The sequence below is a fragment of the Narcine bancroftii genome, chromosome 1 (genome assembly GCF_036971445.1).
Source record: "Narcine bancroftii isolate sNarBan1 chromosome 1, sNarBan1.hap1, whole genome shotgun sequence".
NCBI classification, from domain to species: domain Eukaryota; kingdom Metazoa; phylum Chordata; class Chondrichthyes; order Torpediniformes; family Narcinidae; genus Narcine; species Narcine bancroftii.
The window spans coordinates 381,189,379-381,205,950 of NC_091469.1; the positions used below are offsets into that span (position 1 = coordinate 381,189,379).

General features: G+C 45.2%; 1 protein-coding gene across 2 annotated transcripts in view; it reads right to left on the bottom strand.

The window, feature by feature from the left end:
- The window catches only part of LOC138751323 (PX domain-containing protein 1-like), a 49,931-nt gene extending 39,049 nt beyond the window's left edge, over positions 1-10,882 (bottom strand). For both annotated transcript variants that reach the window (XR_011349817.1, XM_069913481.1), the window contains exon 1: positions 10,415-10,882. Coding sequence is in view for 1 of the 2 variants with exons in the window: in XM_069913481.1 (XP_069769582.1) it covers positions 10,415-10,661 (247 nt within the window). In the remaining variant the exon portion in view is untranslated. The remainder of the gene's footprint in view (positions 1-10,414) is intronic.
- Positions 10,883-16,572: the final 5,690 nt, after the last annotated feature.

The following is a 16,572-nucleotide window of genomic DNA, read 5'->3' on the forward strand; positions in this document are numbered from 1 at the left end:
ACATTGAGAGCAAGGCTGCTTTTTAATTTCTTCCCTACCACAACCTTGCACTCAACGTTGGCAAAACAAAGGGACTGATTATGGATTTCAGGAGGGGAAATCAGCACGATTCAACCAGTCCTCACCAAGGGGCCAGCAGAGGAACCAATACAACCTGTCCTCACCAAGGGGTCAGCAGAGGAACCAATATAACCAGTCCTCACCAAGGGACCAGCAGAGGAACCAATACAACCAGTCCTCACCAAGGGGTCAGCAGAGGAACCAATATAACCAGTCCTCACCAAGGGACCAGCAGAGGAACCAATACAACCAGTCCTCACCAAGGGGCCAGCAGAGGAACCAATATAACCAGTCCTCACCAAGGGACCAGCAGAGGAACCAATACAACCAGTCCTCACCAAGGGACCAGCAGAGGAACCAATACAACCAGTCCTCACCAAGGGGCCAGCAGAGGAACCAATACAACCAGTCCTCACCAAGGGACCAGCAGAGGAACCAATACAACCAGTCCTCACCAAGGGGCCAGCAGAGGAACCAATATAACCAGTCCTCACCAAGGGGCCAGCAGAGGAACCAATACAACCTGTCCTCACCAAGGGGCCAGCAGAGGAACCAATACAACCAGTCCTCACCAAGGGGTCAGCAGAGGAACCAATACAACCTGTCCTCACCAAGGGGTCAGCAGAGGAACCAATACAACCTGTCCTCACCAAGGGGCCAGCAGAGGAAGAGGTTAAGAACTTCAAATATCTTGGTGTCAACATCTCTGAAGATCTATCCTGAGACCTTCATGTCCATTCAATCATGAAGAAGGCTTGCCAGCGGCTATATTTCATGAGGAGTTTCAGAGAATTGATATGTCACCAGAGACACTTGTAAATTTCTACACATGCACCATGGAGAACATTCTGATTAGTTGCATAACTATCTGGAGTGGAGGTGCCAATGCACAGGACAGGAAAAGACTACAGAGAGTTGTGAGCTCGGCCAGCACCATCATGGTCATCACTCTTCGCTCCATTAAGCACACCTACATGTGAAGAAGGATTCACACCTAGGAACCTCTTCTACAGCATTGGGAGTCATGCTCTTGTTGCAGTCTTCATCTTCCTGTGTGAGGAAATTTCTTTTGTTGTTAGTCCACCCTACATATATCCTGAACTATATCATTAACTGTTTGGTCTCTCTGCGATAGCATTCACTGAAGATATAACTCTTTAAATCCCAGTCACTAGGTCAGGACAAGCAATTATTCTTTTCACACTTTGTCCAATCCTTAACCCTCAAATGTCTCAAGGTGATTGTTTCCCTTCTGTGTTTTGGATGTGATGTTAAACCGAGGTCTTTTTTGTCCTCTCAATCAGACATCAACATCCCATGGTAGAGGAAAATTCTCCTCATCCACGGCAAACTTTACTCCCAACATGTTACTGACAGAGTTTACTAGTCATCTAAAATCTTGATGAGAACAAATTGCCAGCCTTTTCTTGCTACATAACAGTTATAATGACAAATCAACTGAGTGTCTTTAGCTTTGGGACATTCTTTGGGGCTTGCACAAAATGTACAAGGAGTACTTCCTGTCACCTGATCCAGTCTACTGCCATTGAAATCGTGGCTGATGTATTTTTGCTTTCAACCTATTCTCCTGCTTTCTCCCTACAAACAAGAACCTAACAACCTCCGCTTTAAATCTACCCAATGACTTGGCTTCCACAGCCATCTGTGGCAACGAATTCCACAGATTCCCCTGAGTCTGTGTGAAGTAATCTTTACACAGACACTTCCGCCAGAAACATCTCCTTAGGCTCAGGGTCAAGGATGATTCAGTTCCAATGAGGTGTCTCCTGGTCAATGTTCCCTCTCATTTTTAGTAGGCAGTTTGTGCTTATGTTGTGCTTTTTTTTTCCAGTGACAAAAGTATATGCTCACTGAATGCTTGTGCAAATGTAAACTTGAAATTGTTTCAAGTTCATTTTGGCACAGCCTATCGCTCTTGGCTAATAAAACTGTATTGGTGTATTTTAATATAATGATTGCATTCCATAAAGTAACATATTTAGTTAAGATTTTATTTTAGGGAACTAACCTTTTGTGCTCACATTAATTTCCTTTGTGCACTGGTTGCAAAACGTGTGTGCGCACCCACATGCGCACAACTTTGAGGTCTCTTATAAAACAACCTCTGTCACTATATCTGGCTCCAGTGTGACAACAAGCTTGAAACTTGATTCTGAGATGACAGCACAGACTCTGCCACGGAGAAAAGTGAAAAAAAAATGCACAGACTGGAAACTTGAAATTAAAAAAAAAGAACATGATGGGTATACTCCATAGGCCAGCAGCATCTGTAGAAAGAGAAACAGCTCACATTTCTGGTCAAAAACCTTTAATCCATTTCGTTTCCACAAATGCTGCCTCACTCATTCTGGAGTTTCTGCAGAATGTTCACTTCCTACCAAAGATGGGACAGGCTGTGCCAAATAAAACAGGCAGTGTGCCTATTCTGGGCTTCGGAGTCCTCAGTGCCATATTGAATGCTCCTGCTCTACCTTGAGCCATTATGGGCCAGAGATCCATGGGACTCAGTGGGATGTTACACTTCAAGGAGGCTCTAAGCACATCCCTTCAATTTTTTTCCTGTGTTCACCTGGCAACGTTTTCCTGCATTTCAGGAGTTTGGTGTTGGATGTATGACCCATGATTAGCCATGAATGTAGTAAAATGGCTAAATTTCATCTGAAAGTTCCCAAACAAATCTTGATACCAAGCCATATAGTGTGATACAAGGCAGGCGATGAAGAATCTCTTACATGATAGGTTGAGTAAACTTGGTCTTTTCTCCTTGAAGAGTCGGAAAATGAGGGGTGTCCTGATAGATGTGTTCAGGATGATGACAGGCACTGATCATGTGGATGGCTGGAGACTTTTTCCACTGCTGAAATGGCTAATATGCAGGGACATATTTTTAAGTGCTTGAGAGTAAGTACAGGGGAGATGTAAGACATAGAAAGAGGTGGGTGCATTGTGGAGGAAGGTACCATTGGATCTTTTAAGAGACTTTTTAATTGGTACATGGAACAGAGGAAAATGGAGGGTTATGCAGTTGGGAAATTTGAGGTAGTTGTTAGAGTAGATTATTTGCTCAGAAAAATACTGGGCTGAAAGGCCTGTACTGTACAACAGATTTCTATTCTTTATGTTCTGAGAGTGGAGATATTGAGAAATTCAAGGGCTCGAGGTTCAGGTAAGTGAAGCCACAGCTGTGGTTAAAACTGGGGATGTTCATAAGACTCTAAATGGAAGAAACACAGACATTTCAGAGAGTCAAAGCAGGAGCGATGAGGTCCTGGTAGGGTCTGAAGATAAAGTTTATAGAATTAAATTCACTGGGTGGAACAGCAGTGAATAGGACTGTGCATGCATGGACATAGGCCACAGAGTTTCAGATGAACTCCGGGTCACTGAGGGTAAAAACAAGTGAGGTCAACATTCCTACTTCAATGCCATGGCAAATAAACCACTCTTCCAGTGCCACAATGAGCCCCCTAATTTGTAAACACAACCTGTAACTGTGTACTCACCTATCAGCTGAGCTCTATACCAGGTTCAAAAGAGTCCTGCTGCTCCTCAGTCTGTTACCGTCTTTTCCCAAGAGTGAGCTCCAGTCAACAAGTAACATTCGGTTCTGTAAATTACTTGGCTGAAACCAGTCCACCTTTGCCCTGACCAGTACATGACAGATTACTGAGGCAGACTCCACTGCTTGATTGGGTAGATAATTTCACAAATTAACTACTCTGGGAAAAGTAGTTCCTCCTCATCTCCAACTTGAATCTACTCCCCTGAATCTTAAGCATATGCCCCCTAATTCTAGTCTCACCTCTCAGTAGAAACAACATTCCTACTTCTATTATCTATTCCTTTCATAATTTTATGCATTTCTATAAGTTCCCCTTTCATCCTTCTTAACTCCAATGAATGTAATCCCAGGCTTCTTGATCTCTCCTCATAAATTAATCCTTCATCTCTGGAATTAACCTAGTGAACCTCCTCTGCACCATCTCCATGCCCTAGGAGACCAAAAATGCATGCAGTACTCCGGGTGCTGTCTCACCAGTACACAGTACAATGGCAGCAGAACCTCCATGCTCTTAAATTCAATTCTTCTAGCAATGAAGGCCAACATCCCATTCACCTTGATTACCCATTGCACTTGCAAACCAGCATTTCATTATTCATGCACAAGCACTCCCAGATCTCTTTGCACACCAGCTTGCTGTGATTTTATTCAGCATTTAAATAATACTCTGACCTACCCTTTTCTCCCAAGGTAAATAACCTCAAAATAAACAAAGTTGTTCTCCATCTGCCAAGTAGAACACATGTTTGGTGGCAGGTCCAACATAATGTCACAAAGTAAGGGACTTCATAAACGGAACACCCCAACAGACCACAAACCATGCAGAAAGGAGTTATATGGAGGTCAGGGTGAAAGTTCAGGTCAGCAGCCCTCTCAGCAGAGATGAGTGCAAGGCATGGGAAGGGGAGGCACGAGCGAGCAGCTGCTGGACCTATCACTAGCGATGAGGAGATGTTGAGAAATTCAAGAACAATGAGTAAGAATAGGGTCATAAGGCGAGCTTCTGGCAAGTTGGCCTTCATAAATCAAAGTATGAGTACAGAAGTTGTATAAGGCAAATTTGTTGAGGTCATATTTGGACCATATGTGTGCAGCTTTTGTCACCTAAAGATATCAATAAGATTGAAAGAGTAAAGATTTACAAGGATGTATGGGAGCCTTACATTAAATACATTAGCGAAAACCTACCGGGAACAAACATTACCTAAGTTGATGGAAGGAGAAGAAAAGAAAAGAATGGACTCAGTAGAATTTCTGGTGTATTTTTGTTGAATGACAACATTGTCTGACTGGCTTAATGCAACCTAGATTGTATACCTAAAATGGATGAGAGGGGGGGTGGGGGGGTGGCTTGGGAGGAGGGAGGGGGGGGGAGAAAAAGTCACTGTATATGTGTGAAAAAGAAAAAGTGTATATCATGGCTAACGTGATTTATGGTGTGAAAAATAAAAAAATTAAAAATAAATAAATAAATAAATAGAAAGATTTACAAGGATGTTGCCAGGACTTGAGGACCTGAGTGAGGGAAATGTTAAACAAGTTAGGACTTTACTCCTTGGAGCATCAGAGAATGATAGAAGATTTGATGGAGGTTTACAAAATCATAGGAGGCAGGAAAGCCTCTTTTATAAAGGAAAGCAGGCTTTTTCTATTGAGGTTGGGTGAGACAAAAACTAGACATCGGTTAATAGTGAAAGGGGGAATTTCTTCATCCAAAGAGTGGTGGGAGCGTGAAGCTGACAGCTGAAGTGATGAACCCAGGCTCAATTTGGACAATTAAGAAAAATTTGGATAGGTACATGGTTGGGAGGGCTGTTATCTGGATGTAGACCCATGGGATTAGACAGAAGACTACTTTAGCACAGACTAGATGGGCTGAAGGGCCTGTTTCTATGTAGCAGAAGCAACAGGGGTGATGTTATAAAGCAAAATAACAACCTGTTGGAGAAACTCAGTGGGTCAACTTTACTGGTAGGTTAAACTTACTAGTGGTTTACTGCTCCACTGCGAAGGACCTGTTGAGTTCCTCCAGCAGATTGTTTTTACTCCAGATTTCAGCATCTGCAGTCTCCTGTGTGTCTCCATGAATAACGATAAGATCAATTTAATTCCAACAGCCAGCACCTACGGCCAAGGCTCCAAGCAGAAGTGTGTTTATTTGGATAGAGAAGCAAAGATCAGTAAGCATGGTTGTCTTCAGGAAGGGTGGAGAGAAACAACAGAGCATTTAGTCAGTTGGTCACAACCTCTGCAACATTTTGCTCTGGGTTTTTCTATTGAGTCATTAATAATACACAAGTTTACCTCAATCTTTTATTAATTAGTCTCATTTTGGGTTAGCATTGAGCAATTTTTTTCAAATTACAAATTGCTCACTGACACAGAAGGATCCTTGAATATTAATTACAGAGTTCATTTATTTCCTACACTTGATAGAGTTTCCAACTTATCAGGTTTCCCTGACTGAAGAGAACTCCCAAACATTTTTTCTCTCATTTTCTGACTCAAGTTTTAGGTGCAATCATCAAATTGAAATTAGTTAAAACCCACGGGTGACAAGAAAGAAAGAGGTCATTGCAGAGTTATGAACACAGCTCAGGCCAGCATGCAGACCAACCTTCCCTCCATCAATTCCAGCTACACTCCCCACTGCTTCAGGAAAGCAGACAATATACTCATGCACCCATCCCACCCTGGTCACACTCTCCTTTCTCCGCTCTTGTCTCATGAGTTTGAAAATACCCATCACCAGATTCAACAATAATTCCTTCTCTGCTGTTATCAAACCACTGCATGAACCTCTCATTAGTAAAATTATGTTGCCCTTGCACTATTTCATTTGAACCTTTTCTCTGTAACACAACCCTCTGAACTTTGTTTTAGTTTGCACCTGTTGTGTTTAAATACAAGTTGACTTTCCTGGATAGCACACAAAACAAAGTTTTATACTGTATCTTGGTACATGTGACAATAAACAATACAATTTAATTCATTGCCTGGGTGACTCTTTTCAATAGAACCACAAAACACTACAGCACAGAAACATGCTCCTTGGCCCACCTAGTCCGCACCGAACTATTATCCTGCCTTGTCAGAAACCAATCCAAATTTTTCTCCAACTATCTAAATTGAACCCGTACTCATAATTTTAGCCGGAAGCTCATTCCACGTTCTCACCACTCTCTGTGTTGAAAAAAATCCCCAATTAGATATTTCACCTTTCACACTTGACATCTTGTTCTTGCCTCACCCAACGTTGGTGGAAAAAGCCTGCTTGCATTTACTCTAGCATAATTTTGTATACCCCTGTCAAATCTCTCCTCATTCTGTGGGGTACAAGTGATCAAAATGCTTCTTGTTAGCATTATAAACTGTCAGGGAGAGTGACAGTTTGGGGTGTGCATTAGGAAGGGGATTGAAGAATGGGTTAGGGGATACTGGGATAGGATGTTAAGCTGTGGGACTGGTTTACAGACAAGAACTGTGGGGTAAGATGTTGGAGGGGTAGTGTACTAATCATTACATAAGCATAAGTTTAATTCAGGGCTGACAGTGTAAAGCTAAGATATTAGTATCACTCCAGGTAATACTGGGGCTTAAATCATCTACTGTACATAGTCACCGGCTAAGCACCTTGGGTTCAGGCCACCTTTAACTCTTGCTGTGAGGTCCTGCAATTCTGCAAAAGGGGCTCAGCTTCTTTGAGAAGAAACTTCATACAAGCAGTCCACAGTGGCAGATTAACCATTAAGATGAGTAGGCTTAAGCCAAGGAGCCCGGAAGAGAGGGGGGCCCTGAGATCAGCAAAATAAATGGTTTAATTGAGTGTACACGTGAGTATTTTGGATGCTATTTCAGTACTCTTGCATTTTTTTTTCATATATTACTATTCTGTTTTCTAAATTAGGCTCCAAACATATAAACATTTAGAAGTTATGGTTTTAGGATTTCGTACTGCAGCCACGAGGTTCTGTTTAGGTTATGTCTCAAGTTGGTGTTAAAATGCGCATATACTGGTTAAAGACAGGGAGTGAAGCCTGTTGGAAAATGAATGCCTGTATTGTGAAATGTATAAAATATGATGGTAAAGAGAATCGTTACTTTAGTAAGTCCATGTTTTACCGTTCCCTTACAAATGGCGAGAAAATCAGAAGTTGGCTGTGTTATTCTCCAAACACAGGTAAGACATTCTGTTTTAACGGCAAACTGTTTTCAAATGAAGACCGTGCTTGATTACTCGACAATACCAGTCAGAACGTGATGACATGAAAGCATTTCTGGAAAGGGTGTTGCTACAATTACATTTCTTGCTTATACATGTACATTATACATAGTTCAACAATACATGTTATTTACTGTAACTTAATGTCACTTTATTATATTCAATGAAGGGTGGGACAGGGGGGTAAAGTCAGGAGAATCCTTACTAAAGCTAAGCCTAGGGGTCTAGTTGGTAGCAAATCTAGCACTGAAGCAGTCCCATAATACATGACCCCCCCCCCCACCAGCTGTGGGTCAGAAATGACAAAGATGACCCTGCTCCCTCTACAGGGTTTCAAAGGTTCGCTCATGACTTTTCCATTTACATTCCACTGATGTCTACTCTTCACAATACTTCATTTGTACCTTTACTATGTTTCCTTACAATATAGAAAACCATTATGCTCATCAGTCCTATCCCAGCTTTCACAACAGCCCATCTCATCCTATTTCCCTTTTTATTTACCTGTAATTGATTATCTCTCACATGAGCTGTGAAGAGTTCTGAGATATCTTGAAGCAGTTAAAGGACTCTGCTGCAGCTTTATCCCAGCACATAACAAGAATATACACAACGCACAAAGGTTTGTAAAATACTGTCTGGTATTATGCTGTAATACAGTATTATGCATAATACAGTGAACGTAATCAATAAAGTCTAAAGTCTCCAAATAATTCTCACTCAAATTACAGCACAGGGTGGGGCAGGGGGGAGACAAAAAGGGAGAGGGAGGGGGAGAGAGAGGGGGGAGAGGGAGGGGAAGAGGGAGGGGAGGGGGGAGAGGGAGGGGGAGGGGGAGAGGGGAGAGGAAGAGGGAGGGAGGGGGGAAGGAGGGGGAGAGAAAGAGGGAGGGAGGGGGGAGAGGGAGAGGGAGGGAGGGGGAGAGGGAGAGGGAGGGAGGGGGGAGAGGGAGAGGGAGGGAGGGGGGAGAGGGGGAGGGAGGGGGGAGAGGGAGAGGGAGGGGGGGAGAGGGAGAGGGAGGGAGGGGGGAGAGGGTGAGGGAGGGAGGGGGAGAGGGTGAGGGAGGGAGGGGGAGGGGGAGAGGGAGGGAGGGGGGGAGAGGGAGAGGGAGGGGGGAGAGGGAGAGGGAGAGGGAGAGGGAGAGGGGGTCAGGGAGAAATTGGAGAGAGCCACAAGAGGGAGGGTGTGTAACAGAAAAAAAAGGGATGGAAAGAAAAAGGGAGACTTAAAGAAAGATGAGACAGAAAAAAGGGGGTACAAAATACAAAGAAAGAGGTAGGTAGAGAGAGAAAAAAGGCAGAGGCATAATGAGGAAGAGTAAAGAGAGAAACAGAAAAATAGTAAAAACACACCAAAATGTTGGAGGAACTCAGCCAGTCTCACAGTGTCCATAGAAGGTAAAGATATATTACTGATGTTTCAGGCCTGAACCCTTCTTCAAGAGACAGAAAAATAGAACAGGGGGCAATGAGGAAGAGAGAATGGAGGAGAGATAGGCAAAGAAAGAGAGTAAGGAAGAGGCCACAAGAGATAAAAATAAAAAGAGAGAGATGGAAAGGGAGGTGGAGACAAAGATGGCAGGGGAGGCAGGCATAAATAATGGGGTGGGGGAGGAAGAAAGAGAAAGGGAGGGAGGAAGAGAGAGAAAGGGAGGGAGGGAGAGAGATACATCAGGGGCGAAAGAAAGAGAGACACAGAAAATGAGAGAGAGGGAGAGAAAATGGCAGGGAAGTACTGAAAAGGCATGGATTGAGACAAAGAAAGACAAAGAGGCAGCAAAGGAACAAGCTAAACAGCACAAAGTGTCAGAGGGTTGGGCAGATCGAGTGAGTGAGGGAGAGAGAAAGAAAGAAAAAGGGAGAGTAGTGGGTAAACAAAAATATAATGAGAATGAGAAAAAAGTTGGGGAGAGCAAGCAATGAACATGGACATTCAGATCTGATGGACAAAAGCAGAGAGAGAGACTGGACACAGCAAGAGAGGCAGATTTAGAGAGAGAGAGAGTGGAAGAGGAGGGAGAGAGGTCATGATGAGAGAGCAATTGGAAAGAGAGGGACGGGTAAAGGGGAGGGGGAGAGGAAAAGGGCAGGGGGAGAGGGATGGGGTGAGGGGGAGAGGGAGGAGGAGAAGGTGGGTGTTGGGGATATAAGGAGAGGGGAATGAGAGGTGAGGAGGAATGAGAGGGGAGGGCGAGGATGAGAGGGGGTGAGAAGTGATGGTGGGGATGAGGAGGGGAGATCATGAAAGAGGAGAGGATGTTGGGGGAATGGTGAGGTGGGGTGGGGAGGGGAGGGATGTTGGCGAGGGGCTAGAGGGCAGAAGTTGTTATGGACCTTCCCCCAAAGTTGAACGTTCCGCAAACCCCGGCCAGCCCGAACTCCCTCCATTCCTCGGCGGGGCAACTCGCACCCCCAGCGATGGACGGGACAGGAGACGACGGGCCGGTGTTCGGAGAATTCAAGGCAACTTTAAGGTTGGTATTTTCACCAAGCGTCTCGGACGCTCAGTCTTCGAAGCGCCAAGTTTGCCAAGTCAGAGGAGAGCCAAACCTTGGAGTAGTGAGCGGGACAGGGCGCTCCGGTCCTCGGGGAAGGCGTCGCTCAGCCTGCGGTAGACTCGGACCAGCTGAGGATAGCTGCGGTGCAAGTACAGCACGTTCCTGTCCGACCACTCGGTCCTGATCTCGAAAAACTCTTCCTCCCGCCGGTTGACGATGATCTTTCGCACTCCGTTCACCCAGCAGTCCCTCACAAACATGTTCACCAGCGAGGTCCCCTCAAACACCGCCGATGCCATGGTCTAGTAACCCCGCATGCTGCTCTCCGGACAGCCGACGGGAGTCCCGTTACCGTACGGGATCCTGCTGCTCCCACAGCCTCGTGCAGCCCCAACACGCCGGCAATGCCGCTGTGTTCAGATCTGTGTTCCGCCCTCTCTCTGCCTCCCCTGGCGCTCCCTCTCTCTCCTGTCCCTCTCTTTACCTCCCTACACACCTCCTTCCCCTCTGTACCTCCCTACACCCCTCCTTCCCCTCTGTACCTCCCTACACCCCTCCTTCCCCTCTGTACCTCCCTACACCCCTCCTTCCCCTCTGTACCTTCCTACACCCCTCCTTCCCCTCTGTACCTCTCTACACCCCTCCTTCCCTCTCTACCTCCCTGCACCCCTCCTTCCCTCTCCCTTCTACCTCCCTACACACCCTCCTTCCTTCTTCCCTCTCCCTCTCCACCTCCCTACACCCCTCCTTCCCTCTCTTCCTCCCTACACCCCTCTTTCCCTCTCTACCTCCCTACACCCTCTTTCCTTCTTCCCTCGCCGTCTCTCTACCTCCCTACACCCCTCCTTCCCTCTCTTCCTCCCTACACCCCTCTTTCCCTCTCTACCTCCCTACACCCTCTTTCCTTCTTCCCTCGCCGTCTCTCTACCTCCCTACACACCCTCCTTCCTTCTCCCTGTCTCTGCTTCTCCCTGTCTCTGCTTCTCCCGTCTGCCTCCTACCCTTCCTTCTTTTGCCTATCGCTCCCCTCCTTTTGCCTCTCTTCTCCCAAACCCTCCCTGTCACTCAGTCGCGCTCCCTCTTTCCCAACCCTTTCTTGACCTCTCCCTCTCACTCGGTCTGTATCTTTTTCCCTTTCTCTCCGTATATTCCTTTCCCTGTCCTTCTCTCTCTTCCACCACCACCCCCCCCCCCCCCCACGCCCTCCTCCAGCTCCAGAATCCGCTTGCCGTCGTGTTCCCTCGAGTCCAGCCACGTCCCGTCTCAGCCGCTCCAACTTTTCCTCTACCACGTACTTCCAGGGAAGTGAGGTCCCTTCCGCAGGATCCCTGACATCATTCCAAGGAATGTCTCTCCCACTCGCAGTGATGTCATTTCAGCTCCACTGGAGGGTGCAAAGGTTTTCCATGGGTCCACTCTGTGCCCACTCCCACTGCCCCTTCTGGTGCATTCCTTTCGACAGTGGGATTCATTTGGTGATGAATTGCCTCTTGTCTTGTTCCCCGGAGCTCACGCAGTTCCAGACAAGGGTCCCGAGAGAAGGAGTTGATTTTAAACCCTTCTCACACAGCATACAATGGGAGATTCTACAAGCAGTGAAAGCCGAATTCCCGACTGTCGTTATCATTTGTTCTTATTATAGCGACCAACACTCAGTTTAAAACCCCAAAACTCGCGTTAAAAAAAGAATAAAGCTAGATTCCAACCCGTTAGGATAAGCATTTCACAGTGGGAATACTTGAAATCGAATGGAGAGAAATGGTACAGACACTGTGGAGACAGAGAGGGGTGAGAGCGAATCAGTTGGATTCACCTCGCCTCATGTTGTCACGTAATAGGACATTGAGCCTGTAGCTGTAATGCACTACCAGTAACCACCAAGACTGAGGGAACCATAGGCTCTAATATACAGAAGAACCTTGCTGGCCCCAGATCCAGGTATAGGAATGGAGGGAAGGGAGAGGTGGCTCGACCTTTATGGCCCAAGACCACAGGGAAGGAGTCATAGGGTATGAGTCATCAGTGGGCTGGCCAGCTCCATAGATACAGCAGCCAACAATAATTATATACAATGGAGGAAACATATCACCACAGTAGCATACTTGAAATTCTTTAACTTTGTCTATCCTAAGGCAGACAAAGAGTTGCCACTTTGTCCAGCGCCCCGCACAGAAACAAGGAACAAACTGGCGACCCCTGGTTTACAAAACCAGTGCTCCACCTGCGATTGGAGCCTAGAGGTTTAGGGGTTTGGGTGAGGTATGCGGTCAGTTATTCATTGTTTCACTCCCTTTAAACAGTTCCAGGGAAGATTTGTGAAGGTAATCCAATGAGTGAATGTTTCCTCAATACCTAAAATGTTTCTGGCTGGAAATATCAAATCAGTTTAACAACTACAAATGGGACCTCTCACACTTCCCATAGACTGCAAGCACAAAACAGGATCTCAAGACAGGAATGGTGTAACTGATCCAACCATCTCCCTGTTCCTGGCACTCCTGAAATCCACCATATTAGATCTTGGTCTAATCTCAAAACCCCAATGTGTACCCTCAAACAACAGTGAGAGGTGACACAGAGTGTGGCTCTCATATAATACTGGAAAGATTTTCTTTTAAGTTTGTTGAAACTGCTTAGCATTTGACACAATTGTTTCCCAGGGATTTGAGATATGGGATGGGCAGGTCAGGGACAAAGCTCGCCTGGCTGGGTTTTGCTTGTCATGAATCTGATCAATATCCAAGAAGACACCATGAGTAGAACAGGGCACAGAGTTCACAGAGTCCAAACATTACACACATTGGACCCAGAGGAATGTAAGCAATCTAATCAATGTAATCTGAAATAGCCAATCAAGGTAACAAAATCCAGGTAAGCCAAAGTTCACAGGTCCTCTCCCACCTATGCTTATGGAGGCTGTGCATTGTGCCAGAATCCCAGCTGTTTCCTTTCATCATTTCCTCTGGTCGAACTTTTGCAACCCTTTTCCCCATCGCTCCAAACTAATGTGCAGAGCGTCGAGGGATCTGACCCACAAGAGCAGAAATTTCACTCAAAAGCTTTTGGCCCTAAGTAAAATACACAATTGTGCTGGAGAAACTCAGCACGTCACACAGCATCCATAGGAAATAAAGAGTAGCCAATGTTTCAGGCCGGGGCCATTAATAGACATAGACGTACAGCGTGGTAATAGGTCCTGTCGGCCCACAAGCCCATGCTGCCTAATTACACCTAATTGGTCTACAACCCCCATATGTTTTGAACAGTGAGAGGAAACCGGAGTCCCCAAAGGAAACCCACGCAGACACAGGGAGAATGTACAAACTCCTTGCAGTCAGCAGTGGATATGAATCCTGGTTGACGCTGTAACAGTGTTGAGCTGCCCAGGAATAAAAGTTTATTGTTTAACCCCTTAGTGAGACCAGATTTAGAATTGTATATGTTCCCTCTAACCTTCCAGGGTGAAGCCCCTTGGCATTCAAATTTCCAAGTAGCTCACTCCATTTCATTATTTTACTTCATGATTGATAGTTTTAAATTAAACTAAAGGGAATGACCTGTGTCTTATTGGGTTGTTAGTCAGGATAAAACTTTTCCTTTATTTGAAAAAGCTGCCTGAATTATCATTCTTCCTTTCCAAAATGAGTCTCTCTTTGGCCTCTAACGGCCACCCTCCCCCACCCCCCTCCCACCCTCTCGCCCAGGTCTGAGGCATACCTCCTTGTCCCTAACTCTCAACTCTAAATGAGTAAATGGTGCACTGACGTTGGTCCACCTGCAAGAGCAGAGATTCTCACGAGCAAGGCTGTTCACCATGTAAACTGCTATCAATGGAAGTGATCCTTGTGGAATGACAGTGTTACTTCCTAATCTTTGAGGAATGACATAGTGTGTCTTCCAGATCCTTGAGGAATGACCTCCTGTTCATGGAGGTAACCCAACTATGTCCCTTATAACTTTACGTGTCTCTCTCAAATCCTACACAACCTCCTCCACTCCAAGGAAGTAGTGACTACAGACTATCCAGATGCGAATATCTGACTGGGGTCTAGACTCTACATTTGATTTTTTAAACCTCTGAGTCACTCTTATCCTAAAAGAGCTTCCTTAAAACCTGTGTATTTGACCAAACTTTGCTTCACTCATTCTGATATTTCTTCATTGATCAATATCAAACTTCACATGTTGTGTTCTTGTGAAAATCCTTGAGAAGGCAAAGTAAAAATATTATTATTTTATTACTGGTTCTTTTCCTATTTTCCTCGAGAAGTCCCTCAGATGGATGATGGCTTAGTTTCACTCCAATTCTGTGGGTTTTGAGGTGACTGATTAGGCCAGGCAGATGGAGCAGGAGGTGATTGACAGGATAGGTAGATTGTAAGCTGCTGTATTCCTTCCAGCAATAACACAGGACTTCTTTGTGTTTCTGATGAAGAGAATTGATCTTCACAACACCGTCCCAAATGCTCCTTCGCTATTTTGAACAATGGTGATCTTACCCTTTCTCAAGGAGAATTTGAGATCACCCTTGAAGTATTTGGTAATCTTTCCCTGCAACAGAGCTCAGTAGAATTGTTTTTGGAGGTCCGGTGAATGTGAATATGTAGCTAGCCCAAATCGAGAAACAGTGTGTAACTTGGGCCTTGGATTTGAGCAAGGGAGGGAACACTGATGTTAGTTCAGTGATGCTGCTAGCTGATTCAGGGAATTCTGGGAGGCGGGGTTTCATTTTGAGGTGGCTGCAGTAAGTAGTCCAAACCAAACAGGAGTCAATGATGTGCCTTATGGATCATGTGCTTCGTTCCAGGTTTGAACCTTGACTCTAAAGCAAACAAAATCTGTGCTAGAGTACTGAAGATGATGGTGAATTTTATTGCTGATATCATTTTCCAATGAAGATGGTTCCCCAAAAACAGAGAGCACTACCTACCTTCTGAAATCTTGCCACAAACAATCTTCAAAGTTCACAAGGCAGGAACAGATTGGTGGTAGGCCTATCGAATGAATTGAATGTCAAGATCATTCTCAACAATGGCTTGAAGCAGGGCCTTCAAACATGTGCTTGTGCAAGTGCTGTCTGTGTACAGCAGCTGGATGATTGAGATTGGGGTGAACTTGGGTCTGGACCAGGCTTTATGTTGCTTGAAAAGTTTTTCATCATTTGCTATGTAGATTAGCCCCACCCCAGGGGGCAACCTATAGACCCTTTCATTAAAATTACACCTTGCATACATCATGTTTCAGACATATGTGGAGGTGATAATCTGCTGAATTTGAGAAGGGTATGCCAAGGTTCCTCTTGATTGATGCAGTCAAAGCTTTTACAGAGGTCAATTAAGACCATGCACTGTGATTAAAACTGCTCCCTGCATCTCACTTGGGTTGATGTGAGGTGTCCTCTGTGTTTCAAGATGTTTGGAATCCACACTGGGATTTGGGAATCATCTCTTTGTCTACTGGGAGGATGAGCAACTGATGTTTCTCTCCACTTACACACATCTCAGTGACCCATCCCTCTTTCTCACCTGCCTGGCTTCACTGATAACAAAGATTCTGAACCAAACCTCACACTGCACCTCACAGAACACAGCTGCTGCAGGAAGATGTGTTCATAAATCCAAAGCCTCTGCCATCTGAAACAGTCCAGTGAAGATTTTTCAAGAAAAATCTGAAATAAAAACAGAAATCAGGATTAATTGCTCTTGAAAAGTTCCCTCGTGGTAGCAGATCCAGAAAGTCCAGATGCATGGGATCCACAGTGAATCGATAGTTTTGATTTGGAATTGGCTGGCCCATAGATCACAGAAGGTAGTGGTGGAAGGGTGATATTCTGGCTGAAGGCCTGTGATCAGTGGTGTTCTGCATGGATCAGTATTGGGACTCATGTTGTTTGTGATAAACTTAAATGATGCATGGCTGGGTTAGTAAGTGTGCAGATGAATCATGGATTGGCAGAGTGTGGACAGAGTATGTAGCTCTCAACGTCTAAAACAGGAGATACATCAGTTACACATACGGCAGAGAAATGGCAGACAGCACTTAATCTGCACAAGTGTGAAGTGTTGCACTCTGGGAGGTCACATGTAAGGGGAATGTATACAGTTAATGGCAAATCTCCAAAGCATTGATATGCAGAGAGATCTGGGGTTCAGGCCCATTGCTCCTTGAAAGTGGCCACACATAGAGTGGTAAAGAAGGCATGAAGTATGC